A 27,454-nucleotide genomic window follows, 5' to 3' on the forward strand; every position below is an offset into this window, starting at 1 on the left:
TGTCACAATAAATATAAGCAGTACTTAACCTATCGTTATAAGGGATATTCCTTTTTAGCGTAGTGGTAAAAGTCTGCGATAATATTAACAGGGACTACCTCCCTTTTAATAATAATAAGGGTATTTAAGCTAGTATCGTTAGGCCGGGCGAATAAGACGGTGTATCCCTTTAACGAAGGCGGGAGAGGGGGTGTAATAGGGGGACCTTGCCTATTAAGGAAGAAGATTTTATTAGCGATTAAGTAAATAATCTCACGCTATAGCTAACTAGTCTCGGCGGCGTATATCCTTTTATTATTTCTTAGTCTCGTATCCGGGTTATTAATAAGGTGATACTATAAAGGAATTTTAATCTGGAGATCCCGGATTTACCTATCTAGGTCTTTTCGAGTCTACTTTAAGTCATAAGGGTTATCCACGGAGTAACTAGGCTTACCTTTATTAACGGTCTTAGATTACTATAGTTTAGGCTATATCAGCGCTTTATTTATCTCTATTATTTTATTCATAACCTCAGTTATAAGTAGAGTTAGGACCCGGTTGCTAGGACCAGGGTTTAACTTCTACGGGCGCTATTTAATAACCTAATTAGGGAAACGGATAACCTTAGGAGTGGGTTTATTAACTCTCTTACTCCTAGTCGTGTAAAGAGGCTATAAAGGGGGCTACTCTTTCTAAGTATTATTTAACGCGGCGTAAATATCCGGCTAGTAATAACTAAAGGTGATAAAAACAAAATTAACGCTAATAATCGCTATAAGGGTCTATACCTTCGCAGCTTCCTGTTTTAGCCTAGTATAATATTCTAATATCACTTTTATAATATCTTTTATCATAACGGGGAGGCTTCCTAAGTTAGTACTAATATAATAGGCTTTAGCTAGGTCTTTGTACTTCCCTTAAAGACGCCTATGCTAAGCTAGTAGAGGACGGACCGCCAGTACGGCTAGTCTTACTGCTTAAGGTATATATCCTAAAGGCAGGGCTACTACTAGTTATTCTAGTCTAAGGCAAGGTAGTTAGGATATCGGAACCTAACTAGGTACTAGGTCTTATCTAGCTATAATACCACGTACTGCTTATAGCGGTAACGCTCCTATCTATAATAAAAATAACGGGAGGGTTGATCGTTAATAGGGTAGTATTTTAACGGGCCGCTAGAACGGGGGTAGGAGTTCCTATTCCCGTACCGCGGTGGCCCTTACCTATGCTATATATCGTCCTTATATATACCGATATTAGTCTAATTAGGGGTAATATAATAGGTTACCGGAGCGGTATCCTGCCTTTCCAAAGTAGACTGCTTCAGAGGGGCGTAGAATAGGGTCTTTAGGTAAGGGTCTATAACCAGGATCGCGTTAACCTTATCGGCTCCTACTCGTCGTGAGAGGGCCACGACTTAGGGGACCGCGCTCTTAATAACACCCGCACTATTATAAACCATAAAGATAGCGTACTTCTCTAAAAGCTCCGTGAACTTATTTATATCACTCCTTATCTATATAGCCGGTTTAGGCACCACGGTAAGCCTTTATAAAATAGTCAGCGTATATATTATCGGGTTAGCCTAATTAGGTTAAGGCGTAACGGTTAGTATCGGTTTAGTAGTTAGCGTAAGGGTAGGAATATCTATAACACTCCCTACCTCGTTAATAGGCCGCCCGTTAGCTACATAGACGTTTTGTGCCTACTCTTTTAGTATATCCGATAGGTTATAGTACCTATATAGTCGGTCCTTTAGGTTAATAAACTTATACTTTATTCAGTTTATAAGCTATATATTAATATCTTAGTATAGGATAGTAAGGAAGATATTATAAAGCTTATAGTCTTCGACGAAGGTGCCGCCGACCTTATTAGCTCTAAAGTTCTATACCATAACGCTTATTAATAGCTACTTAACTTACTAGACTATCTTAATCTTTTCGTGCTTATAAGTAAGCCGTAACTAATATACTTAGTCGGATAGATCAAACTGCTAGTCGGGGTCTAGGTAGGAGTATTTATTAATAAGCCGCTGCTTTAAGTTCTTCTATCTACCGCCGGACGCTTCGACTAATCGGATTATCTTATTAACTATAGGATGGATACTAGCCTCCGTAAATAGGCTAACGTAGGAGATCTTATCGGCCTTACTAAGGCGGCTAAGCTTAGTATAGTCTTTATAGTCCCTAAGGAAGTTAGATAAGGCCCTTCTACTAAAGCAAGGGGCTCCCGTGGTAAAAGGGTTTAGGGGCACACGAGATATAATAGTAGCCCGATTCCTTTTATCGTTATATAGGCTAATATACTAATAGATAGCCACGAGCGTCTCTAAGGTAAGGCTCGCCTTAAAGTTCCTTAGGACGTTATTAGGAGACACGATATCCGCGCTAGGTATATAAGCCTATTAAGGGGCGCTTAGTCCGGGGGAAATAGGGGAAACGGGGGGAATAGGGGCTAGCCCGCTACTAGGTGTCGGGTTACCCTAATTAGGCGAAGGGGAAGCCGATATAGCTTTATAGCCGGATACTAAGACGCCCTAACCGTAGGAGACGGTCGTTAATAGGCCGACACCGGGGTCTATATTTCTTTATCTAAGCGAGGCGGTTATAAAAGGAGGGTTAGCCGTAGGAGCGGCGTTACCCTGATTAGGCGTAACCGTGGTTACTAGGGTTAGGATAGCCATATACGTGCTATTATTATTAGCCTTAGAGTCGCTATAGACTATAACCGTAGGGGGAGGGTCGCGATAGTCGGTCTATTATTATAAGCGGCTAGTCACGAGTTATTTATAGAGTAAGGCCGAATAATTGAATTATCTAAAGCTAAGGAGAAAAGAAGGAAAGGGGAAAACTGTATAGGTGCTTACGACCTAAATATAATATCGCGGCGACCTACTAGGAACACGCTATGATTGGTCGGAAGATCCGGTGCTTTACCGGATTATCTCTACGGGGTTAACCCGTAATATTACCCCCCTCCCCCCTCGGTAAGTCGTTAGCCTTCTATATAGGTTCGTAAAGCGTTATTATTCGATCGAATAACGCCTCTTTATTAATTAAATAACGACCCCTAGTAGCTTTTTAATCCTAAATAACCTCTTTATTCGTTAAAGAGCGCTTAAGGTAGGCCTTTATAGTTATACGATTAATTAATATGATATATACGGGTATTATTATTATTTATAGACGGGTTATAGGATCGTTCCTTTTATATAAGGAACCGATATACGTACCTTCCCTAACTATATAACTTATTTATTAATAATACTAACTTTACCGTTACCTCCGTTATTCTGTTTTTTCTTCTTTTCTTTAATAATATCCTTTACTATTAGTAGTACGTTTTCTATCGCCTACTACCCTTTCGTATACCGTTTTATCGTTCTAACCCCTTATCTCTCTCTTTAGAAGATATTTAAGTTTTTAGAATTATCTTCGGCCCCTAAGGTACGTTTCCTATTCTTCTTATAAGCCTCGCGCGATATTTACTAACTTATATATATAATATAGGGGGCTAATAATAATAATAATAATAATACCGGCGAGCAGGTACCTGCTCCCGCCCTGGCTAGTAAGGAGATCACTACTCCTGCCTTAGCTATAGACCGCCGCGCCTAGTTAGCCCGAGCCGCTAAGGCTAAGGCTAAGCGTTCCGCGGGCGAAGCTTCTATAGGAGTTAAGAGCCCCGCGAAGCGCGCTCGTAGAATAAAATATCCTCTTAAAGGGACCCGTTTAGTCTTTTACTACGCTTATATAAAGGTAATTACTAATAGCCAGGATAGGCGGCGCTACCGTGACTAATCGGGACCCGGAGCGAGGATACCTGATCCTAAGTGCTATAATTACTTAAAGGGCGGTTATAGGTGCGTTCCTCCTCCGCCTAGGATAACTAGTCTATCGGTAGCACTCTTAGAGGCAGCGAAGGTGGTTAATAATAACCCCTTTTATAGCCCTAAGGCGACGGAGGCGCTTATAGCGGCTTATTTAGCCTTCTAGAAGGCGTGCGGGGTTTCGAAAAAGACCTTTAGTACTTTATAGGAGGATAAGCCTATTTTAATACCCGTCGACTCGGGTACTAGTAAGCCTTACTTATTATAACGAAAGGAAAGTCCGTAGACTTTAGTTAAGGAAAAGATATCATAGAAAGGCTCGATAGCTTAGTATCGCGGAGTGATCGCAGTATATTCGTTAACTAGGCGCTAACTTCAAATCAAGACTTTAACTTAAGGGATTAAACTAATCCCTTAACGTACGTATAGAGATAGGTTCGGATCGGTGGTCCATGCGCGGCTATCGGTCCGACTATATACCGATAGGTCTGCGATTATCTCGTTACACTGCCCCCCCCCCTAATAAGTCTGGTCCCGCAGACTTATATTATCGTAATGCCTCTAATTACGCGTTTATCGCGATTAATTATCTCTATCTGGTTCTACGCGAGCCCTTATTAAAAACCCGTAGGGAAAAAGAGTGGCCGCTCCTTTTATTTACCTCTTTAGTGTTCTATCGCTAATTATATACCTTATGATTTATCCGAATATTGCTATAGAAACTCCACGATGCTTATTATTATTACCTATGGTTATTTGACTTTTCGGGGATAATATGCCTAGCCTTAGGTAACCGTTTAGCGGCGAGTATATAGTTCCTTATATAATTTCCCTTATAGCTCCTACTTTTCTTCCTATAACTATCTTCTATTATTATAATCGCCGATTATTCGCCGATTATTAGTTTACCTATCTTAATTCTATTATTATTAATAATATTAATATTATTATACCGACTAATCGCTATTATATTATCGGTTAATTTATAAGTTACTATAGCTCTTCGCGAGCTATAATATAATACCGATAACGGGTAGGAATCGGTTATTAGGGATAAGGCTCCCTGTTTATTTTATATTTCTTAGCTAGATTTATATATTAGTATTAACTATTTCGATAAGGCCGGCGACGGTATAGGGGCTAGTCGCTATATCGCCTATACCCGGGGTTATTAGTAATATATCGCTATAGGTTTACTAACTCTTCGGCGTTTTTTTATACTAATTAGTTATTAGATCCCCGATTTTATACTAGGTGCTACTTAGTTATTATAGAATAGCAGTAAGCGTATTTATATAATAGATAATAATTTAACGCTAATAGCCTAGCGTCGCTCTTATAAGCGTATCTCTAAGGCCTATAAATAGTTCCGTATAGTTATAGACCGCGGTAAGAAAAAGCTTACCGCTAAGGATATAAGTTTAATCGCTAACTACTCGGCTACTTATTCCTAATAATTAGTAGTCTTAAATACTAGTTCTAGACGAAATCTTATCCTTACGCTCTATAATAACGGTTAACTTTATACACCGTCTTAGTCGTATTAATAACGCCGAAGCGTCGGCGTTATTAGATTAAACCCGCCCGCCTTATAAGGGTGACCTCCGCGACGTTAAGTCGCTTATTTCTTTCGTTAAGGACTTAGCGATAAACGGTTACCGCCTATTCGATTATAAGGATCGCCTTTAAGGCCTTAAGGCGTTTCCGTCTTTAGATAGGCTCGCTAACCTCTTAGCGGCCGTTAATGATCCCTAACGCCCTACTCTGGCTTATTATTTTACTAGTCGCTTAGCGGCTACTCGTTATAGTTATGCCTCCGTCGATAATAATAATAATCCTTTTAGCGATAGTTTTAATAAGGCTATCGAACCTATTCCTTATCCCGCTACGGCTCGCCCCCGCTATCCTACTTATTATCGGGCTTCCGCCGCCTTATCGGCTACTAACGCCCCGGCTCCTACTAGTAATACCGCGTACACGCCGCTAGCGTTTACTTTATCGGATAAGGACGATATCCCTTATCGGCGTATTCGCACGCCCCGCCGTTATACCCCCGCCGCCTAGCCGGCCCCCGCTAATAATAATAATATCGTAGCCGCCGCTATTAGTAATAAGACCGACTTTTTCGGTTTTAGTAACTAAAATTTTTTTATTCGCTAAGCTACCGCCGGTAATAATCGCCTAAAATAGCGTTAAACTTTATATAGATAGTTTTATAATTTTAGGATTAATTAAGGCTTAACCCTATTTTATCTAGTTATCGTTAAGGAAAAAGGTTATTATAACCTATAATTAAGTTCTTATTTTTATATCTAATAACCCTTTAGCGCCTTATACTATCTTATAGTTATCTTACTTTTTATATATATACTTTTTATGCTTTTAGTACCTTTTCCGGATCCCTAGAGCGTTTTCTAGGTGGTCCTCTAGTTCCTAGGTATTATATTCTACTAGCCAGCCTACCTACTTTATAAAATAAAACGTTTTCCCTTATTCTTCTTTATAACTAATAATATCTTTTACCTCCTATTTATCTTACTCCTCCTCTAGGAGTAGGAGATCCTTCGCCGATAACTCTACGGCTACTCGGTCTTTCCACGGCTTTAATAAGGATACCGGGAATATATCGTGTATCCTTATATACTATACAGGAAGGCGAACCCTATACGCCTACTCGCCGATCCTCTTAGTCACCTATACCCGAATATATCGCGGTGCTAGCTTTAACCCTTACCGGAATTAGAAGTTCTTTATAGATAGTCTAATAATATCGCCTACCTTATATTACTACGGTTAATGGCGCTTATTATAGTGCCGAGCCTAGTACTCTATAGCACGCGCCTAGTATTCGCGGACCTTTCGCCGAACTTCCGCTAGCTTCTTAATACGTTCTCGGACGCCCTATACCCGGGTATCGTCCCTAGGTCGAATATATTCTATTATATATAGATAATACCCGTATAACGCTTTATACGGCGAGATACTAAGTAAGGAGTACTCGCTATTATTATAGGCGAACCTAGCTTCTAATAACTAAATAGGCCACTATATCGTCGCGTTACCAGCGATTATTTATAAGTACTTAATTAGGAACTAATACGTTTATTCCGTTTAACTATTAGTCTACGGGTAGTATATAGTGGATAGTCGCTAAGCGTTCGCCCGTTTATAGCAAAACTCTATTTAAAACTAACTAGTAAATAGCTTATCCCGGTCTATCACTATACCCTTTAGGCTACCGAATCGGCACTTAATTTCCCTATATAGTAGCGCCGCTAGCTAGGGTGCTATTAGGTCCTTCCGCGTAGGAATAAACAGAGCGTACTTTATATACCGGTTAATAATTACTAGGATAGTATCGTATATTTACCCGTCTACCCCTTTTATAGGCGGCAGACCCGTAATAAAATCCATACTAATCTCTTAGAACGGATATATAAGTAACGGCAGCGTCTATAGCTAACCGTACGGCTTATATCGCGGCACCTATACCCCTTAACACGCCGAATATACGGCGATATAATCGCGAATATCCGCCGCTAAGTCCACCCAGTAAAACTTTCTTAAAATCAGCTTAAGTATCTTATTCGCTCCTATATACCCGGCTTTAGGGTTATTATAATGCTATCGCAGGACCTCCGCCCTTAGGGCGCCCTATATAGGCAGTACTAACTATCCCTTAAATAATAGCATATCCTTATCTCTAAGAGAATACCCTACTCTCTTTCCGGTCCCTTAGCGAATATTCTTAATTAAGGATATATAACCCGGGTTAGTAGTCTATAGCCCTCTAACTAAATCTTTTAGTTCCTCGCTAATAATACGCCGACTTACTATTTTATTCCTAGCTAGCTCTTAGGCTATAAAACATAGGATATACTAATCCGGTATTATAGTAACCCTAGCCTTATTAGCCTCCGGTATCGGCGATATCTTATCGGCGACCCTTTACTAGGTAGTCGCCCTATACCCTATATCTTATATTCGGGAGCGGGTAATAGTAATAATAATAATACGCCGGGTACTATTAATAGGACGCAGGGGTTATAGCCCTTTTCCGTCCTTATATTCTCTTAAGCTAGGCAGGGCCCCCTCCTATAAAGTCTATACCCGCTTACGTTTACTAGGCCTATATTCGGGTAGCGTTACCCGAGCGGCTTAAACGTATACGATCTTTACCGCGTTACTTATTAGGGTAAGATAGATACTCGCGATCTATTAGTAAATACTTATTAGGAGGTCGCTAACTAATTATAATCTTTACGATAAGGTAGGAAGCATGTTATTATACGGCGTCTTATCTATTATATAATCCGGCTATCTTAATAGGCCGTTTACCGGGTTCGTCTTGCCCGGGCGGTATTAAACCTCGAAGTCGAATAACGATAATCGGTATACCTATCTAGTAAGCCTTCTATAAAAGTCCCGCGCCGGCGTGTTTAGCACGCCCTTAAGCGCCTAATAGTCTATTAGCACCGTGAATACCTATCCCGTGCCTTTAAGATAATAGCGCTAATACTTAAGGCTTTTTATTATAGCTAATAGCTCCTGCTATCCTATACCCTATCGTTACTCCGTTTCGGAAAGCTTCGGCGAGAAGTAGGCGACTAGTCGCTATCTAGTCTCGTACTTCTAACTTAGGATCCCGGAAATAGCCTTATTCAAGGCGTCCGTCTTAACCCTTACATCTAGCACTAGGTTCTAGTACCGTAGAATAGTCGCTAACCCGAAAACGACTTTTAGTAATTCGAATACCCGCTTAGCGCTATCCGGGAACTCGAAAAGTCCTTTCTTTTTACCCGCCTAACTGCCTTTTAGTAGTATAGTTAACGGCGCGGTGACTCTAGAGTATCCCTTAATAAACCTCTTATAGAAATTAGTAAAACTAAGGAAAACTTAGATATTACGAAATAACCTAGGCGCCGGCCACTTAGCGACTATATATATACGTTCCGGGTTTATCGTAATACCCTCGCGGGTTACTACGAACCCTAGGAAATCTACTCGGTCATAGTAAAATTCGCACTTTAATAGTTTCGCGTATAGCTAGGCCCTATAAAGCCGATCCAAAACCTTCTTTAGGTCCTTTATATACTATTCCCTTAACGTGGAATATATAAGGATATTATCCAGGTAAGCGATATAATATATATCCAGTAAACCGGCAAGCGCTTAGTAAATATACGCCTAGAAGGTAGCCGGAGTATTTATTAGCCCGAATAGTATAACCGTATACTTATAGTAGCTATATCGCGTTCTAAACGCCGTCTTCTAGCGGTCCTCTTTCTTAATCTAGATCCTATAATAGGTATCTCGGATATCCACCTTAGAAAAGTACTTTACCCCGGCGAGCCTATCTAATAGCTCGCCGACTAAGGGCAGGGGGTACCTATTCTTAATTATTATAGCGTTTAACCCTTAATAATCGATATAGAGTTATAAGCTACCGTCCTTTTTAGGCACGAATAGTATTAATAAGCCTATAGGGCTTATTAACCGTTAAATACGACCGCTTATTATCCCTTCGGCGATATACTTCTTTAGCTCCTTTAGCTAGGCTCGAGATAAGGGATATAATAGCCCGAATAGCGGTTCCTTCTTATCTTATAAGTTAATCGTGTATTCGGCGTCCTTTAGTAAGGGTGGCTCCTTCGTAGCCTACTCCGAAAACACGTCCTAATAATTAGCGATTTCTGGCAGCAGTTCGATAACCAGTCCGTATATCACCTTATCGTTATCTATAAACGGAATAGTTATATCCGGTATCCCCGGTACGATAATAGTAGCGGTAGCGATATATATAATATACGCCTTCGCTCGCTTCTCGATAACCTCGTAAGCCTATAACTCGGGGTCTATAATTAAGATTAGCCCGTAAATAAATATTCGGCGGGCTATATTAATTATAATACCTTCCTAACCTATATTATCGTTTAAGAGCAGTAATTATCCGGTACCCTTAGGTCGATCCGTATATAGGAAGACCCTTTTTAATAGGCGTAGCCGCCCTTTTGCGTCTAGTAAATAGAAAGCTAAGCCGTACGCTCCGCGAACCCTCGCCGGGCTACCGTTAAAGCCTTTGATCTCCGGAGTCTCGACCTCTAAGAGCGGTTTTAACCCTAGGCGTTCTACTAATACCGGGCTAATAATATCTACCTGCGTATAAGTATCTAAATCTACGCGGAACTCAATCTCCTTTCTATAACGGATTATTATCGCTATAGATCTCGCTACCTCGCTTACTATAATTGCTGGCCGGTTATTAGGCGTAGGTCCGGCCCCCTTATTACCTACGCCGACTTATTTCCCGATAAGTAGAGTTCTTTAACCCGAATATCGTTATCGAGGTCGTTACGCGTAGCGTGTATATTACTAACGCGGGCGCGAGCCTTTACCGCCCTGTTATTAGTTATCCGTTATTCCTTATTACTATAATAGTCCTTAGAACGGTAGCCCTTTTTGCTATAGTTATAACGCTCGCCCGTAAAGGCCCGCGTGCTAGGCTACGCTTATAAAGGCTCTAGGCCCGAGCCCGATACCTTTTAACCCGTTAAGGGCGCCCCCTTTGAGTCCGTCTTACCTGGCTTAGCGGGCGTACGCCGATTAGTCGCCGGGGTGCTTACCCGGCTTAAGCGACCGTCTAAACGCTAGAAGTTCGATAGGGTCCTCTTATAACCGGTATCCGATCGCTTACTGCTTACCTTCTCGATAAGGCTTATATCCTAGAATAGCTACGCCTCTTAAGCTAGCGTTATAGCCTTATTTAGTTTAGTTCTCCGCTCTTATATCTTATCCTTAATACGTAGAGGTAGCCGGCTAAAGTAGTCGTAGGTATATTCCTCGCTTCCGCTTATCTCCTAGCCTAGTAGTCTATATACGTTATCCTACCGTTTAAATAGCTTTATTAGCGTTATATCGCCGGTTATTCGTAGCTTACGAAGTTCTTTATAGTAATAGTACCGTTATATATCCCGGGATAAATACTCTTACTAAATAAACGCCGTAAAGTCGTTTTAATTCGGGTTAGTAATCTTCCGGGTATAATGCCTTTAGGACGTCTAAAAGGTATATTCGAGCTTTATTAACGCCTATTCGATCTGCTATAGTACTAGGGCACTAGGTCGGAACTAGTTCCTAGCCTTAATCGCTACTAACTAATCGTCGATTTCTATAACCATGGATAACTCTTTAATTAGCTTATAATTATATACCGGCGGTTTTTTATAATCGCGCCGGGGCGCCGGTTATTCGGCGAGCTTCTCTATAATTACTCGATTAATCTCGCTCTATTACTAGAAATACTACGAAAATATCGTAATTAACGCCTTTTACGTTAACGTCGAGGGGCTAGCGACGGATCGCCGATTAACCTACGAACTATTATTTTTAGGACCGAGCATAACCGGCGTATCCGTTAACCCCTTATATTTATCCGGTCCCTGCTCGGGCACCGTTATTATTAGTTTCGGTATAACGGGCGCCTGCTTAGCGTCCGCCTTATTAGGTCCCCCCGGGGGGGCGCTTATTCCTCGAGTCCTTCTTAGTAGTATCTTCGGCCTAACTACCTTAAAGGTGTGGAAGTTAAAGAATTATAACGAAAGGAAAGTCCGTAGACTTTAGTTAAGGAAAAGATATTATAGAAAGGCTCGATAGCTTAGTATCGCGGAGTGATCGTAGTATATTCGTTAACTAGGCGCTGACTTTAAATCAAGACTTCAACTTAAGGGATTAAACTGATCCCTTAACGTACGCATAGAGATAGGTTCGGATCGGTGGTCCGTGCGCGGCCATCGGTCCGACTGCATGCCGATAGGTCTGCGATCATCTCGTTACACTTATTAGTATAAGCCACCGCCTCCCCCCCCCCCCCCGCGGGGACTCTTATATTATAGTAGGTAAACCTATACCTATCACGGCGCCTTTTATTATCGTTATGCCTATTCCTAGCGTGACGATTACCTTTATAGGGGTGGAAGGCCTATACCGGCTTAACCGGTTTTTATAGGTAGTTAAGAACGTTATAGGGGTTATACGTGTCGAGGTAAAGGATATTAAGTCCTTTAAAGGAAAGAAGATAGATAGGCAGGCCAAGGTCGCGGCGTTTACGTCGTCTCCTATTATCGCTAAAAGCGTTAATAGTCGCGAGGATATTCGTAATAACGTTAATCTTAATACCTAAACCCAGTAACTAGGGGCGGGCCTTATCCGCCCCGACTTAATTAATATAGACGGCTTTACCGTTATTCTAACCTTTATTTAATCCTTACCGCCCTTTTTATAACTCTTCTTCCTCTTATACTATTCGTATAGTCCGTTATTAACTTTAATCGGGCTATACTTCTTTTTATAGCGGTCTAGAGCGGTTAATTCTTATAGGGACTTAGTCGGTTCCTAAGATATCTAGGCGTATCCTTCCTACTTTACTAACGCCTCTCTCCTTACGCCTCTGCCTACCTTCCTATTACTAGCGTATAAGATTTCCTTTACTATCTATTTATTTTTTTCGAGACCGTCACGAATTAGTCCGGGTTAGGGGTCGTATAGAATTTAACTAGGAAGCGGGTCTTTGCTCGTATATCGTAGGAGGTCTATATAGAACCCCGGGTATACGTTTAAAGGCATATCTAGTTCTATAATATACGGGTTAATAACCTTAATAACCCTATACTTCTAGTATAGCCAGCTTAACTTACGCGACGGTCTAGGGGTGGAGTAGTTTATAAATAAGAGCTACACGAGGTCGCCTTTATAAAGGCGTTTAGCGCGGATATAACACTTATTCGCTAACTCTTCCTATTATAGCTACGTGGCCGCTATTAAGGCTTAGGCGAACTCTATAGCTTCTTAGAGATAGTAAAATAGGTTATAGGCTATAAACTCCTAAGCGTTGCTGCTTAGTTCCTTATAAATCTGGATCGGGTTAATATAATATCCGTGTTTAAGGAAGAACGGACTTATTTTAGTGGTAGAACTCTTTTAGTTATTTAACGCTAGTTAGGCGGCGGGTAGTAACCTATCTTAATCGTCTTAGGCGTAGTAGATAAAGGCTTAGAGGTACGCCTATACTTCTTAGTTCGCTTATTCGGTGGCTTTATTAGTCTAGGGGTAGTACGCTATACTTAATCGTTATTCGATTTAAGCTAATTTATAGAAATATCGCTAAAAGCGACTTATTTAGTTAGAACCTTTATTATTTACGATTAAACGAGGTATACTATAGAACCGAAAATAATAATATAGGAACTATTTAGCGTAAGCTTCCGCTTTTATAGAGTCTATCGCTTTAAGGGTAATAGCCTTTATAAGTCGATCGGTTATAACCTATAAGTATCTATACTTTTTCTCCTTAATAGGAGGCAGATCTATTATAAAGTCTATTAATAGGTCGCTCTTTATTTATTTAGGAATCGGGAATAGTTTTACGAGTCCTTATTAAGCGTTCCTCTATATATAGCTCTAGTTATAAACGTTATAGTTACGTATAAACCTATATACGTCTTGGTTTATTCCCGGCTAGAAGAAGCGTTTTGGTATAAGGGTAATTATATTATCCCGCCCCGGATAGCCTCTAATCGTAGAGTCGTGTATAAATTAGATTACTTATATTCGTAACGTGTTCCTTTTTTAAGCTGCCGGCACTTATAGGCGATCTCGGAATATTAATAGTCTTTATAAGGTGATCCCGTATTCGGTAATCTAGGCTCGGAGACCTAATAAGGGGGAAAACTATTAATCGCCTTTAGATACGGCTTATATAGCTTAGCGATACTAATTATCTTCTTTTACCGTGGCGTCCTATAGCCGTTATAATTCGTTATTAGCTTTAAATACTCATAGGTATTCGCGAAGGAGGCGGATCTTTAGGGGGAATAAGGTCTTTAGGATTAACTATATATATCGCGCCTATTCCCGTTTATTAGAGAAGTCTATTAGTTTATCTTATTCTCTTTACGAGAGAGTATCGGTAGTATAGTTATCGGCACCTTTACGGTATTCTAGCACGAAGTCGAACTAGGCGAGCTTACCGGCTTATCGGCTTTATCTCTTATTAAGTATCTTCTTTATTATAAAGTATTCTAGGGCCTTATAGTCGGATAGGATCGTGAAGTAACTATAACTTAGGAGCTCTACTCTTTACTACGTTATATAACTTATAATCGCTAATATCTCCTTATCGTGGATAGGGTAGTTATACTCGGCTCCTATAAGTCGCCTTAAGTAGTAGGCGACTATATAATAATATCCCTATTCGTTTTCTTAAACTAATACACCTCTTAGTGCGAATCCCGAATAGTCGGTTTCTATGAAGGTCTTATTACTTAAAACCTATTATCGTAGGATCGGTTCCTTCTAGAACCTCTTCTTAACCTTTTCGAAGGCCGCTTATTTATTAGGACCCTAGGAGAATACTCGATCCTTTTTTATTAGTCTTATTAGGGCGGCCGTGATATAGGCGAAGTTCTTTATAAATATACGGTAGTAGTTTATAAAGCCTAGGAAGCTTTAGACTCCTTTTACCGAGGTCGGGGCTTCCTATTCTCGGATCGCCTTTAGTTTATCGGGGTTATATAAAACGCCCTAGTTAGCGGTGATTATAAACCCTAAGTACTTTACGGTCTTTATACTAAACTCGTACTTTACTAGGTTAAACGTTAATCCTATATCGCTTAGCGATTATAGTACTAGGTTAGCCTTCTTTTTATAGTCGCGTAAAGATCCGCTTAAATAAATTAGGATATTATTAATATATATAGTAATAAAGTTATTAAGGTAACGCTATAGCGTCTTATTAATATATGGTTAAAAGGACACGGGGGCGCTACTAAGTCTAAAGGGGTATACTAACTATTTAAATAAGCCGAATCGAGTTCGAAACGCTATCTTCGCTTTATAGCTAGCGGCTATTCGGATCTTATAGAACGTAGTAACTATATTAAGCTCTATAAACCACTTAGCTTACTCTAGGTTTCGGAGTGTCTCCGTAATTAATAGGAGAGGATAGCGGTCTCTTTAGGTAATCGTATTTAGGGTATAATAGTCGTAATAGAATCGTAACCCTCCTCCTAGCTTCTTTATAAATAGAACTAGAGCTTTAGCGGCAGAGCTGCTAGCTTATATAAACCCCTTATTAATAAGGTCGGTAAGGGTCTTCTATAGGACTAAGAGTTCCTTTTTAGATATATTATAAAGAGGGCCCTAGGGTAGTTCTGACTCCTTACCGTCGGGCCCTTATATAAGGTTCACTTCGTGGTCTACTCTAGGTCGATAAGGGGGAAGGCGGTTTACTTATAAGTTAGAGAATAAGTCCGGAAATCATCGTAGTATCTCTTTTAGGATATACTTTTAGAGGTTAATTAGAGACTTACCTCGGAGGGCCTTATCGATATCTTTAATACTAACTACGTAAAGCGCGAGTTCCTTTTTACAGAACCGTTATTTCTTTTATAATCGCCGTATAATACTAGCGAATACCGACCCGGTTATTACTTAAGCTCCGCGGGTAGCTTTAATATTATCGGGTTTTTCTTCGCCTTAGAGTCGGATATCTATCCGGGCTACTCCGTAATAAAGGCGATATCTTTTTATATAATAAGTAATATCGTTATATTCTTTTTATAGTTTCCCTAGGAATATATTATAATCTAATCCTGGTATTATATAAGCGAATAATTATTATATATATACACCGATCTTAAGATCGTATACGGCGATACCGGAACTCTTCGTGGACCCTATAGTATTAAAGAACCCTAAGCGGGGTTTTTTAGTCTTATTAATTAATAGGAGGCAGAGGGACTTTATAAGACGTTTACTTATAGCTATATAATAGTAATATCTAGTATCTATAAGAGCGGTAATTAACTTTTTATTAATCCGCGCTTATATAAGAGCTAAATAACTACTACGCGACTATAATATAAACTCTTTTTAATCCTTTTATTCCTTTATACTAGGCTTTAATGCCTATTTTTATACTAAAGTTATTCTTTTTCCGAGTCTTTATTATTATCCGTGACTCCCGTATAGATCGTCTTATTATCCGAGGCTACTAAGACCTTCGCTATACGGTTCTCTTTATAATTCTTAGCGTCTTTTTTCTTTAAGCGATATCTTCTAGTAAGGTATCCCTTTTTTCCGTAGTTATAATACTCTTTTATCTTTTCTTTCTTAGTCTATACTCGATTAACTCCTCCTATTTTCACGTCGCCGTCGTAATCGCGAGTATAACTATTATTATTACTATTACTTAGCGCTTAGCCGAACCGTGGCCTTATAGCGAGGGCTTTAAGTCTCTAAGCGATACTTTATACTTTAGTTACCTAAGTATAGTAGTTACTTAGTAGTTTCGCGGAGATAAGGGCGGTATAGAGGCGATTACTAAGAGCTCCTTTTAGGAACGTGATCTTTATAGTATTATCCTATTAACCTCTATTAGCGATAGTAAGCTATTATTCGAAACCGGGTATAAAGCTTCCGAATACTTAGTTTTTATACTAGTATAATATTCTTAGGGCGGTAGCCGCGCGAGGTTATTCGTTAACGTCTTTATATATACGGTTAAGGTAATTAAGGAAGTCTTTAGGGTTATATTAACTATCGGTTCCGCCTATAGCCTAGAAGGAGGCGACGACGCGGCGGGGAGCTTCGTCTAAATAGGCGTTAATAAAATACCACTTCTCGCGAGGGCTTTAAAAAAGATATTAATTAAGTAGGAGCTTTTCGCGAATCTCGGATAACTAGCTCGCGTACTCTAAGCGTTTACCGTTAAACTTCTAGGGTAATAAAAGTGCTTTAGTCCTAAGGTTCGAAACGGGCGTTATATCGGGTATAGGCGTTAGGATAGGCGGCTAAGGGCCCTGTATAGTCTTTTCTAATAGTATAGCGAGATAAGGCCTGGCTATACGTTATTAGTTTTATATCGCTTATAATAGCTAGTTAATAGTATTCTGTTATTCTTAGATCTAGGTAGTTAAGGTCGCGACCTAAGTCTATAAAGGGTTAATAATCTCCCTCCTCTACTCCGTAGCCTTAGGCGACTCGCCTATTAGGCGTAACGGAGCGCCGGGAGGTGGATCGAAGTAATAGTCTATCTTTATTAGCATAGCGTGTGGGTTTCGCTTAGCTTTAAATATATAAGCGGCTAGTCACGAGGTATTTATAGAGTAAGGCCGAATAATTAAATTATCTAAAGCTAAGGAGAAAAGAAGGAAAGGGGAAAACTCTATAGGTGCTTACGACCTAAATATAATATCGCGGCGACCCACTAAGAACACGCTATAATTAGTCGGAAGATCCGGTGCTCTACCGGATTATCTCTACGGGGTCAACCCGTAACAATTATAAAGCCATTATATTATTATAAGGGGGGGGTTAATCTATTATAATAACTGGTTTAGGTAGATTAAGGGAATCTAGGTTCTTAAGAAAGAAAGGGTTATGAAATAAAAAGTAGTTATATATTAAGTCTATAAGTCTAAGGATAATTCTACTTAGCTATAGGGGGTAGGAGCCCTTTTTTTAGGGGCCTTAAAGGTTATAATATAAGTATTCTCCGCTAAGGCTTAGGAGGGAACCTATTATAGTTAGATTAACGGAGATACCTATAAGGAATAGGATAAGGTATTACTGGCTATTATAGGAGATTAGTCTAAGTCGCGTCCGGGATCTACTAGCAGGTTTACCTAACCGCTAGGTCTATAAGGGCATAGTATCTCGGGGCTTATTAATAGGTTCTTTTAAGCGTTAAGGCCTTATATAACTAGATTTTCTTAAGATTCTCGGGGCTACGGACTTACCGCTATTCGTATAGGCCTTTATTACCCTGATCATAATAAGGTTAACTCTACGCCTTTTTTATTTCCTACTCGGAGGGTTATAGTATAAAACCTTTTTATATTTAGGCTTAATAGCCCCTAATAGTCTATATCCGTAGCTTTTCCTATTCCGGTAAGGGAGCGCGCCCTTTATCTCTATATCTATACTCTATCCGAAATCTGTTTTATAGTTAATATACTCTTAATTTTATTTATTATACCTTTTTCTTAACCATTTTTCGCTTTTCTATCGACCTTTACATTATGGGCGGTAAGGGCCTATCTCCCTATCTATAGCTCTTATTTTATTTTTAATAAGTAGGATCTATCCTTATTTTCTGATTATTAGGTTTTATTAAGGCTATATAGGGGGTAGGTTTCTTAGGCTATTATTATAATCTTAATATTAATCTTAAGTCTTAATACTTTATTTTAATCTCGGCCCCTTAGCCGTATACTTCCTTTTTCCGTAATTAACGTATAGTTTATTTAGGTAGGCCGGAACTCCCCTTAAGTATTTTCGGTTACCCTAATTAGATAATCAGGACCTTCTAGGCACTAAATAGATCCGCCTCCGAGCACTAATTAAAGAAAGGCGAAGCCGTTACTATATAGAATGGCTTAGGTAGTATAAACTCTGATAAGTCTTCGATAACAGGAGTGCTTAAGACCACGAAGTGTATATAACCAAAATAATATATATAATAAGGAGACCTTTAAAAGAGGTTCCTAGAGGTCCACGCTGCTCTGATTAGGGTAACGTAGCTAAAACAAAGTGAATATAATAAACGTGGCAAAATTTAGGGTTAAAAGGATAATAATTATATAGGATAATAAGCATCCTCTATATCTAGGTGGCGTCGCCACCTATATAGAACATACAAAATAAATAAAAAAGATACGCGCGTCTTATAACATCATATAATGTCCTAATAACATGGCACTGGGTCTCCGATCTACCCATCTATAATACTCCTAGTATAGCAGGTATACCTAGATCGTAGAGTAGGTAAGAGTAACTATATAGCCTCTATCCAAGGTCCGGTGACTATTATAGCATATATTCTAGCTAGTAATCCTAATTTATTATTTTTCATTTCTACTCCCTCTTTGGCTATTTAAGTAATTATTATAATAGCGCTCTTATACCTTAGCCTATCAGTTAATCTTCTATCGCTATATTATAGTCTTATCTTTAGTATTTCGTCTTAAGTTCCCCGCAGGTCTCTTTATTATATTACACGGGATCTCTAGTAATGTCTTAGTTCTAGTAATCTAATACCTAAAATAGTTTATTATAATTATCTATTATAAGATTAATAATAACACCTAATAATAATATACCTTGATTCCGTATAGCATAATAATATAAGTAACCGCGTATTATACTACCCAGATATATATTTATTTATTTATTTATTATTCTTACTCCGCTATCCTTATCCTACCTAGGTAGCTAGGAGCCAGAATTCTGGCTATACGGTCCTTCTATAATGCCTATAGGGGGGAAAACCGTAGTATAAGACATAGGGAACTAGTATAAGACTTAGATAAAAACCTCTATACTCTCCTCTTTAGGATTAATGCCTTATATAGGTACCGTAGCGGCCCCGATACTGACTCGCTACTAGTACGAAACTCGTGGGCTTCTATACTAGGAAGCCTATAACGTTTTACCCGTAGCGGCTTTAAAGCCGACTATATGCTCGATTTAACGGCGCGCGCATAGTTATCTTAGTTGGTTTTATACGCCTCCTATATACCCTAGGGCTAACCGCTACAGGCCTACTACGGGCAACTTATATATACGCTTCCTAGGGTTTAAAGCTCCTAAGCTTCCCTTACTCTTTCTATAGCTATAGGTAGAGCCAACGCAGGCTACGTGCCTACGCAGAACGTTTATATAATAGCGTAAAAGGCTGCCTCTGTATCGTGGAAGAGACGCCGCGTATTTTACTTACGCGCTTAGGGATAGCGCGATACCGTCTTCTCGTTTTTCCACGGTAGGGCGACTAACTTCCCCGTGGTACCTATTATTAACTAGCGAAGCCGGGCGGAAGGTGGGTCTAACGGGCCCCCTATTCAACCCTTATCTACGTGCTAAGGCAGATAAGGGCCCCTAAGAACAGGTTCCGAGTAGCGTAAAAAAGAAAAGGGGTTCCTTTCTTATATACGCCTCTAGCCGGATTCGAACCGACTCAGTCACTTCGACTATATACCAGGTACACCACCACTATACTATAGAGGCCAGATATATAATATTATAATCTTCTAGATAAAAGAGTTATATATTACTAATAAGCTCGCTAAGCAGGCTATATTAGCGTTACTAATACTACTTCTAATAGTATGCCTAAAAAAAAAATAATTTCGCCTAAGACGGCTATTGAAAACGCCTGTAATAGCCTCAATACCACTAATAATAAGTCTACTATTACCTAAGGCGGTATTATTAAATAGACCACTAAGAAAGGTACTATCTTTAATAAGTTAACTATACCTGGTATAGCGTCTAAGACACCTACCAAAGTAAAAGGGCTAGCCGCGCCTAGTACGGTATCGTTTATAACACCTACTAAAGCGCGCCTAAATCATAAAGGGACCGCAATACCCGGCAGGCCATCTAAAATAATACCCGCTAAAATAAAGAGATTAGCTATACCCGGTACGGAGTCGTTTAAGACTCCTACTAAAGTAAGCGGCTTTACCCGTCCCGACAACCCCTTTATAGTCCCCGACTATATGGTTATAAAGGTTCTTAATATATTATTCCAACTACTCGTATCAGATATTAGTTTAACTAATAGCCCGTCTACTATTAACTAAAGAACTTTAGCTATATTATCGGTATGCTACTATAATAATATAGGTAATAATAATAATTGTATTATCGACTATAATAAGGATATAACTATAAGCAGCTAGTTATAGGTTAATCGCACTAAGACCAAAGAATTATATAGCTAGAATTAAACAAAAGAAAAGGAAAAGGTCTATAGAGGAGCGCAGGATTTACTGGGTTTATACGAATCCGCTGTAAGGGCAGTAGGCGGTCCGAGCATCGGACCTACGCGCTAATTAGCGGTTCCGGCCTTACACCGAAACTGTATATTTAAGGGGTTAACTAGTAATATTACAATAGCGGCAAGATATGCCGGAAACCACGATAAAGAATAGCGTATACGTATATACTATAGACTAACTAAAGGCTTAAGAAACCATGAAGTTATTAGAAGTTAGTATAATTCTTTAATATACAGCGCGATAAAGGAATTTTACCTTTACTCCTAATAAATAAATACGAGTCGACCTAGTTAATAGTTGGTAGAAGATAAGCTTATACTCACCGCCTTTTTAACTTAGCGGAGAAAACTAAGACCTGCTTAATAATAGGTTTAACGGGATATATAAAGTCGCACGTATAATATATTAGAACTTATTAATGGCCTTCGTTTCTCTAGTATTTGAAGCATAGCATATAGTATAGAAGCTAGAGAAAAGCAGAGTGGCCGTAGACCTAGAGAAGCTTAACGCGGCTATTCTGCCGGACGCGTATCCGATCCTATTATAGGATATACTTATCTAGCATTTATAAGGCAAAAGGTGATTTAGCGCTATTAATCCTAACTTATTTTTTTTATTAGCTACTAATAAGGGTCAAGCATAAAGAGGATACTAATTGTATCCCCTAAAGTATTGAAACGATTAGAAATAGTCCTAATAGACTTCCGTAACTCGTTACTATTTATATAATAGTTTATAGATTAGAGGCTATTTAAGTATCACTATTTTTATAGAGCGTATATTCACGATATTATTATCTATTAAGACATTTTCAAAGAATATATAGAATAACTTAAGACTATAATAAAACTATTCAAAGATATCCCGCTACCACTATCCCTAGTAAGTTGGGTCTAGGTGTATAATTCGGTATAAGTACTCGGTTTTACGGTGGACGGCCTAGGCCTATACACTATATCCGATAGTATCAAAGCTCTATGGCAGATTAAAATAGGGCTTGACTGGAACGACCGTAAGTCCTACTACTACGACCGTAACTAGTGGGCCAATAATGTGACGCCCGACCTCTCTATGTATCACACCCAATTTGTATGTACAAGTACATAAAATCACCATAGGTATATAGGTACAGCGTATTTTCCTTATCTTATTAATTATCAAAATTTTCCGAGGTGGCTAGGTACCTAGGCAGCACAGGAAACTATATAGGCAGATAACTCCTCCTTAGGCAGACGATTCCCGTTATATTATAATTTAGGTCTTATTATAGCTGAGTTTAGGGGTGAAATAGATGTATTAATAAGGAGGCTACCTACCTACCTACCTACCTTTATAAGGACGATATGAATTAAATACTTATTGTACCTGTATATGGCTAGTAGACGAGACAGGGGGTAGGTATACGAAGTAGAAAGTACCGACCCAACTCTGTACGTACGATACAATATGTCATCATGTAGACCCACCAGGACCTATAAGTTACGGTCGTAGTAGTAGGACTTACGGTCGTTCCAAACAAGCCCTTAAAATACCTAAAAAGCTTAGCGACTTCGAGATATATGTAGGTAAAATAGGATTTCTAGAACGATTTATCCCGTGGTTCCGAGTTAAAGTTAAGCCCTTATAGAGATAGAGGACGACTATGCTTAACGATATAAAAGAGGCCGGACAGATTACCAGATATACACCTAAGCACCTAAGGCAAAAACGGATAAGTAAGTTAACTTATAAACCAATAGATATTAAGCGATAGGCATTCGAGATTATATAGAAGTAAGTGACTAAAGAAAAAAGGTTATATCACTATATCCCCGATTAGACGATAGTCCTAAACCTAAATACTAGTATAACAGATACAGGAGTATACCTTTTCTGTTTAACAAAGGTATAGAATAGTAATAATATCCTAGGTAGTACTATTTAGCCTATACTTTATTAGCGGCTACTTATCAGGTAATTATACTAAGTAAGGCAGAATAAGTATATTAGCTGGAATTAAGGACGCAAAGGAAAAGCTTTATAGAGAAACGCAGGGTTTACTAGGTTCATGCGGGTCCGCTATAAGGGCAGCGCGTGGTCCGAGTATAGGACCTACGCGCTGATTAGCGGTTCCGGCCTTATACCGAAACTATATATTCCAGGGGGTTAACCCGTAACACTACCCCCTCCTCTCCCCTCCGGGTCGTAATAACTAGGGGCCAATCCCTTATTTCGTCCTAGCTAGACGCGAGGGAGGCATACGTCCTCCTTTATATTAGGTGGGTTCGTGTTACGCGGAGTTCGCGGCAACTTTGCCTATAGGTTATTAGCGCTTCGCGCTTCACCGAGCGCCTATTAGTTATATTAAATATAGCTTAGTTACTTATTTTGTTTATGTATAAACTCCTAGAATAAATAACTCTATAGGCTATTATCGTATTCCGTGGCTTAATATCGTAATATAAACATAGTTTCGCCTGACTTTTCGTTTATAGTTACTTCTTCTTTTTATTAGCCTATAGTATTATTTTAGTAATAAGCTTCATCCCTAGTTCCTTACTAAGAGCCGTTTTATTACTTACTACCTCGGGGTATAGTTCTTCTATCCTCGTAGCTTTTATTAATCTAATAATTTATATTCCCTTATTTATTTACTTAACTATTATAAGTTTTCCGATAAGCCCCTACATTCGTCTATTTACTTCGCGGCTAATAGCGTGCGTCTATTTGCCCCCTATTATAATGCCCGCAACGCCTGTAAGGACACTATTAAAAAGCTATTCGTTAATACTAATATCGCGCCCCACCCCCCTGTCTTTAATAATAAAGAATAAGCCTAACTTATTAAAACCGTTGCTAAAGAGTCCCTCGCTTTTATAGCGAACGCCAGTAAGTATCCGGCTAAAAAGGAGGTTCGTGATAAGGCCTAGTACTTCGCTATAAGAATTTTATTAACTGTTTAGTAGTCTATAACGCCTAATAAATGTTAGCGGGGCCTGGTCTATCCTCTTAGTCGTTTTCGTAACGCCTTTTATTATCTATACGCTAACCCTATCGCCGATGTTAAACAGAATTTTAACTAAATATATTATTAGTAATCCGGGCCTAGTATAGCTTATAATAAGCCTAAATACTATGAATATACTATAGGCATTTATATATGTTATCCCGTAAGTTCTTATAATACGTAGGCTAAGTAAGCGTAATTAACCCTCTTAGCTCCCTGCTACCGCTATTAAGTTTATTAAGTCTATAACTAATACGGGTTATGCTATATACGATAATGCTAATAACGATAATATAAGTATTTCTAAATTCTTTTTTAGGTTACTACTAACCTTAGTTTAGCTCCGCGAGGCCTATAAGTTAGCTTTTAGCAATTATTACGCCTCCCTATCTATAGTAGCTCCCGCTATAGCCCTAGCTCCCGCCGGCCCCTCCCCCGCCCCTGCTGTCGTTAATAATAATAACAGTCTATGCCGCGATGTAGAGGCCTAATATATACTAACCGTATATATCTCTGCCTAGCCAGTACTATAAGACCTATAAGAGGATTTAGGTAAGGTAACTTCACGGTATAGTAAATAATATATAAATAGGATAGATTCTCTAAAAGGAGAGGATAAGGTTCCTAGTCTATATAACTATAGGGGAACCTCGGGCTATCTATAACTATAAGCGGCTAGTCACGAGTTATTTATACAGTAAGGCCGAATAATTGAATTATCTAAAGCTAAGGAGAAAAGGAGGAAAGGAGAAATCTCTATAGGTACTTACGACCTAAATATAATATCGCGGCGATCCACTAGGTACGCGATATAATTAGTCGGAAGATCCGATGCCTTACCGGATTATATCCACGGGGTTAACCCGTAATATTACCCCCCTCCTCCCCTTAGTGAGTTATTAGTTCTCGCTATAGGTTAGTAACGCATTATTATTTAATTAAATAATAACCCTTTATTAATTAAATAACGACCTCTAATAGCTCTTTTCCTTCTAAATAACCCTTTATAGGCCCTTTTATTCGTTAAAGGGCACTCGAGGCGAGTCTCTTTATAGTTTATACGATTAATTAATATTCCGAATAAGGATAGTGTTATTATTCGTAATCAGGCTATAGGGTCGTTCCTTCTATAAAAGGAGCCCTTATAATATACCTTCCCTAACTATATAACTTACTTATACCGATAATACTAACTTCGCTATTACCTTTATAGTTCTGTTTTTCTTCTCTTCTTTAATAATATCCATTTCTATTAGTAATACGTTTTCTATCGCCCACGACTCCTTTACACGCCGTTTTATCGCTCTAAGCTTTTATCCCTTTTTCTAGAAGATTTTTAAGCTTTTAGGATTATCTCTGGCCCCTAAGGTACCTCTTCCTATTCTTCCTATAAGCCTCGCCCGACTTTTACTAACTTATATATAATATCGGGGGCTAAGAATAATAATAATAATACCGGTAAGGAGGTACCTGCTCCCGCCCCGGCTAGTAAGGATATTACTACTCCTACCTTAGCTATAGACCGCCGAGCCTAGCTAGCCCGAGCCGCTAAGGCTAAGGGTAAGCGTTCCGTGGGCGATACTTTTATAGTGATTAAGAGCTCCGTAAAACGCGGTCGTAAAATAACATATCCTCCTAGAGGAGCCCGCGAGGACTTCTGCTATATTTATATAAAAGTAGTTACCTCCGGCTAGGATAGGCGGCGCTACCACGACTAATCAGGACCCGGAGTAAGGTTAGCTAACCCTAAATACTATAACTACTTTAAGGGCGGTTATAACTACCTTCCTCCTCCGCCTAGGATATCTAGTCCGTTAATAGCACTCCTAAAGGCGCTACAGGTAGTTAATAATAACCCGTTCTATAGCCCTAAGGCGATAAAGGCGCTTATAGCGGTTTATTCGGCCTTTTAGAAGGCATCGGGGGTCTCGAAAAAGGCTTCTAGCACTTTATAAGAGGATAAGTCTATTTCGACGCCTATTAACTTAGGAGCCAGTAAGCCTCGCTTATCGGTATATATTACCGCCCCCCCCCCCCCCCCCCCCTCTATAGGGACTCTTATATTATAGTAAGTAGACCTATAGCCATCACGGCGCCTCCTACTATTATTACGCCCGCTCCTAGTATAATAATCACTTTTATAAGGGTAAAAGGCCTATACCGGTTTAACCGGTTTATATAGGTAGTTAAGACTATTATAGAGGTTATAGATGGTAAAGTAAAGGATATTAAGTCCTTTAAGGGAAAGAAAAAGGGTGGGTAAGCTAAGGTCGCGTTATTTATACTATCTCCTATTATCCCTAAAAGCAATAATAGTTATAAGGCAGTTATAATAATATTAATCTTAACGCCTAAACCTGGTAGCTAAGGGCGGGGCTTATCCGCCCTAATTTAATTAACGTAGGCGGCTTTACTATTATGCTAACCTTTCTTTAATCCTTACTACCTTTCCTATAACCCTTTTTCTTTTTATAACGTTTACGGGGTCTATTATTAATCTTAATCGGACTATACTTATCTTTATGATACTCTAAGACGCTTAGTTCTTATAAGGACTCCGTCGGTTCCTAGGATATATAAGCGTATCCTTTCTACTTTATTAACGCCTCTTTTATTACGCCTTTAGCTACTTTCCTATTCCTAGCGTATAGGATCTCTTCTATAGTCTATTTATCTTCTTCTAAGCCGTCACGAATCGGGCTAGGTTTAGGGTCGTATAGAACTTAGCCAGGAAGCGGGTCCTCGCTTACAAGCTATTAGAGGTCTATATAAAACCTCGGGCATATATTCGAAGGTATATCTAGTTCCACTATATACGGGTTAATAACTTTAGTCACTCTATACTTTTAATATAACTAGCTTAATTTACGTGATAGTCACGGGGTAGAGTAGTTCGTATATAAAAGCTATATAAGGTTGCCTTCTCGGAACTATTCGGTAAGAATACGATATTTATTCACGGACTCTTTTTATTATAGTTAAGTGGCTGCTATTATGGCTTAGGCGAACTCTATGGCTTCTTAGAGGCGACAGAGCAGGTCGTGGGCTATAAACTCCTAATTATCGCTACTTAGATCTTCGTGGATCTAGACCGGTTAATATAGTAACTATATTCTAAGAAGAACGGGCTTATCTTTTTAATTAAACTTTCCTAAGTATTTAACGCTAGCTAAGCTATAGGTAGTAGCTTATCCTAATTGTCTTAAGCGTAATGAATAAAAGCTCGGAGGCATATCTATACCTTTTAATTCGCTTACGTAGTAGCGCTATCGGTCTAGGGGTGGTAGTCTATACTTCATCGTTATGCGATCCTAGCTAGTTTATAAAAGACCGCGAGAAATAACTCGTTTAATTAAAGCCTTTATCGCTTATACTTAAATAAGGTAAGTATACCATGGAATTAAAAGTAATAGTCTAGGAACCGTTTAGTATAAGCTTCGGCTTTTATAGAGTCTATCGCTTTAAGGGTAATAGCCTTTATTAATCGGTCGGTTATAACCTATAAGTACCTGCACTTCTTCTCTCCCGCGGGTAGTAGGTCTATTATAAGGTCTATTAATAAGTCGCTCCTTATTCGTTCAGGGATCGGAAATAGCTTTAAGAGTCCCCGTTTAGTATTCCTCTACGTATAGCTCTAATTATAGATATTATAGTTCTATATAAACCTATATATATCTTTATTTATTCCTGGGTAAAAAAAGCGTCTTATTATAAGAGCGATTATATTCTCTCGCCCTAGGTAGCCTCTAATCGTGGAGTCGTATATGGCCTGGATTACTTAAGTTCGTAGCGTGCTCCGTTCTTAGGCTCCCGCTA

The 27,454-nt window shown here is 39.1% G+C and overlaps 1 protein-coding gene and 1 pseudogene across 2 annotated transcripts; one reads left to right on the forward strand and one right to left on the reverse strand.

Moving 5' to 3' along the window:
• Positions 1–19,801: 19,801 nt before the first annotated feature.
• ACRALDRAFT_t45 lies at positions 19,802–19,876 on the reverse strand (annotated as a pseudogene). Its single transcript has one exon. The product of its transcript is annotated as a tRNA-OTHER (tRNA).
• Positions 19,877–20,848: 972 nt separating this feature from the next.
• On the forward strand, positions 20,849–23,996 carry ACRALDRAFT_1066462 (uncharacterized protein; the record flags this gene model as incomplete). The annotated part of the gene is made up of 14 exons (XM_071017352.1): positions 20,849–20,863; positions 21,273–21,309; positions 21,512–21,534; positions 21,647–21,664; positions 21,694–21,741; positions 22,035–22,082; positions 22,193–22,217; positions 22,314–22,367; positions 22,406–22,425; positions 23,059–23,087; positions 23,301–23,348; positions 23,494–23,520; positions 23,782–23,801; positions 23,980–23,996. The coding sequence occupies 14 exons, from the start codon at positions 20,849–20,851 to the stop codon at positions 23,994–23,996; spliced, it is 429 nt and encodes a 142-aa protein (XP_070880253.1).
• Between the last annotated feature and the right edge of the window lie 3,458 nt (positions 23,997–27,454).

The sequence above is a fragment of the Sodiomyces alcalophilus genome, assembly GCF_042370955.1.
Source record: "Sodiomyces alcalophilus JCM 7366 unplaced genomic scaffold ACRALscaffold_1, whole genome shotgun sequence".
NCBI lineage: Eukaryota > Fungi > Ascomycota > Sordariomycetes > Glomerellales > Plectosphaerellaceae > Sodiomyces > Sodiomyces alcalophilus.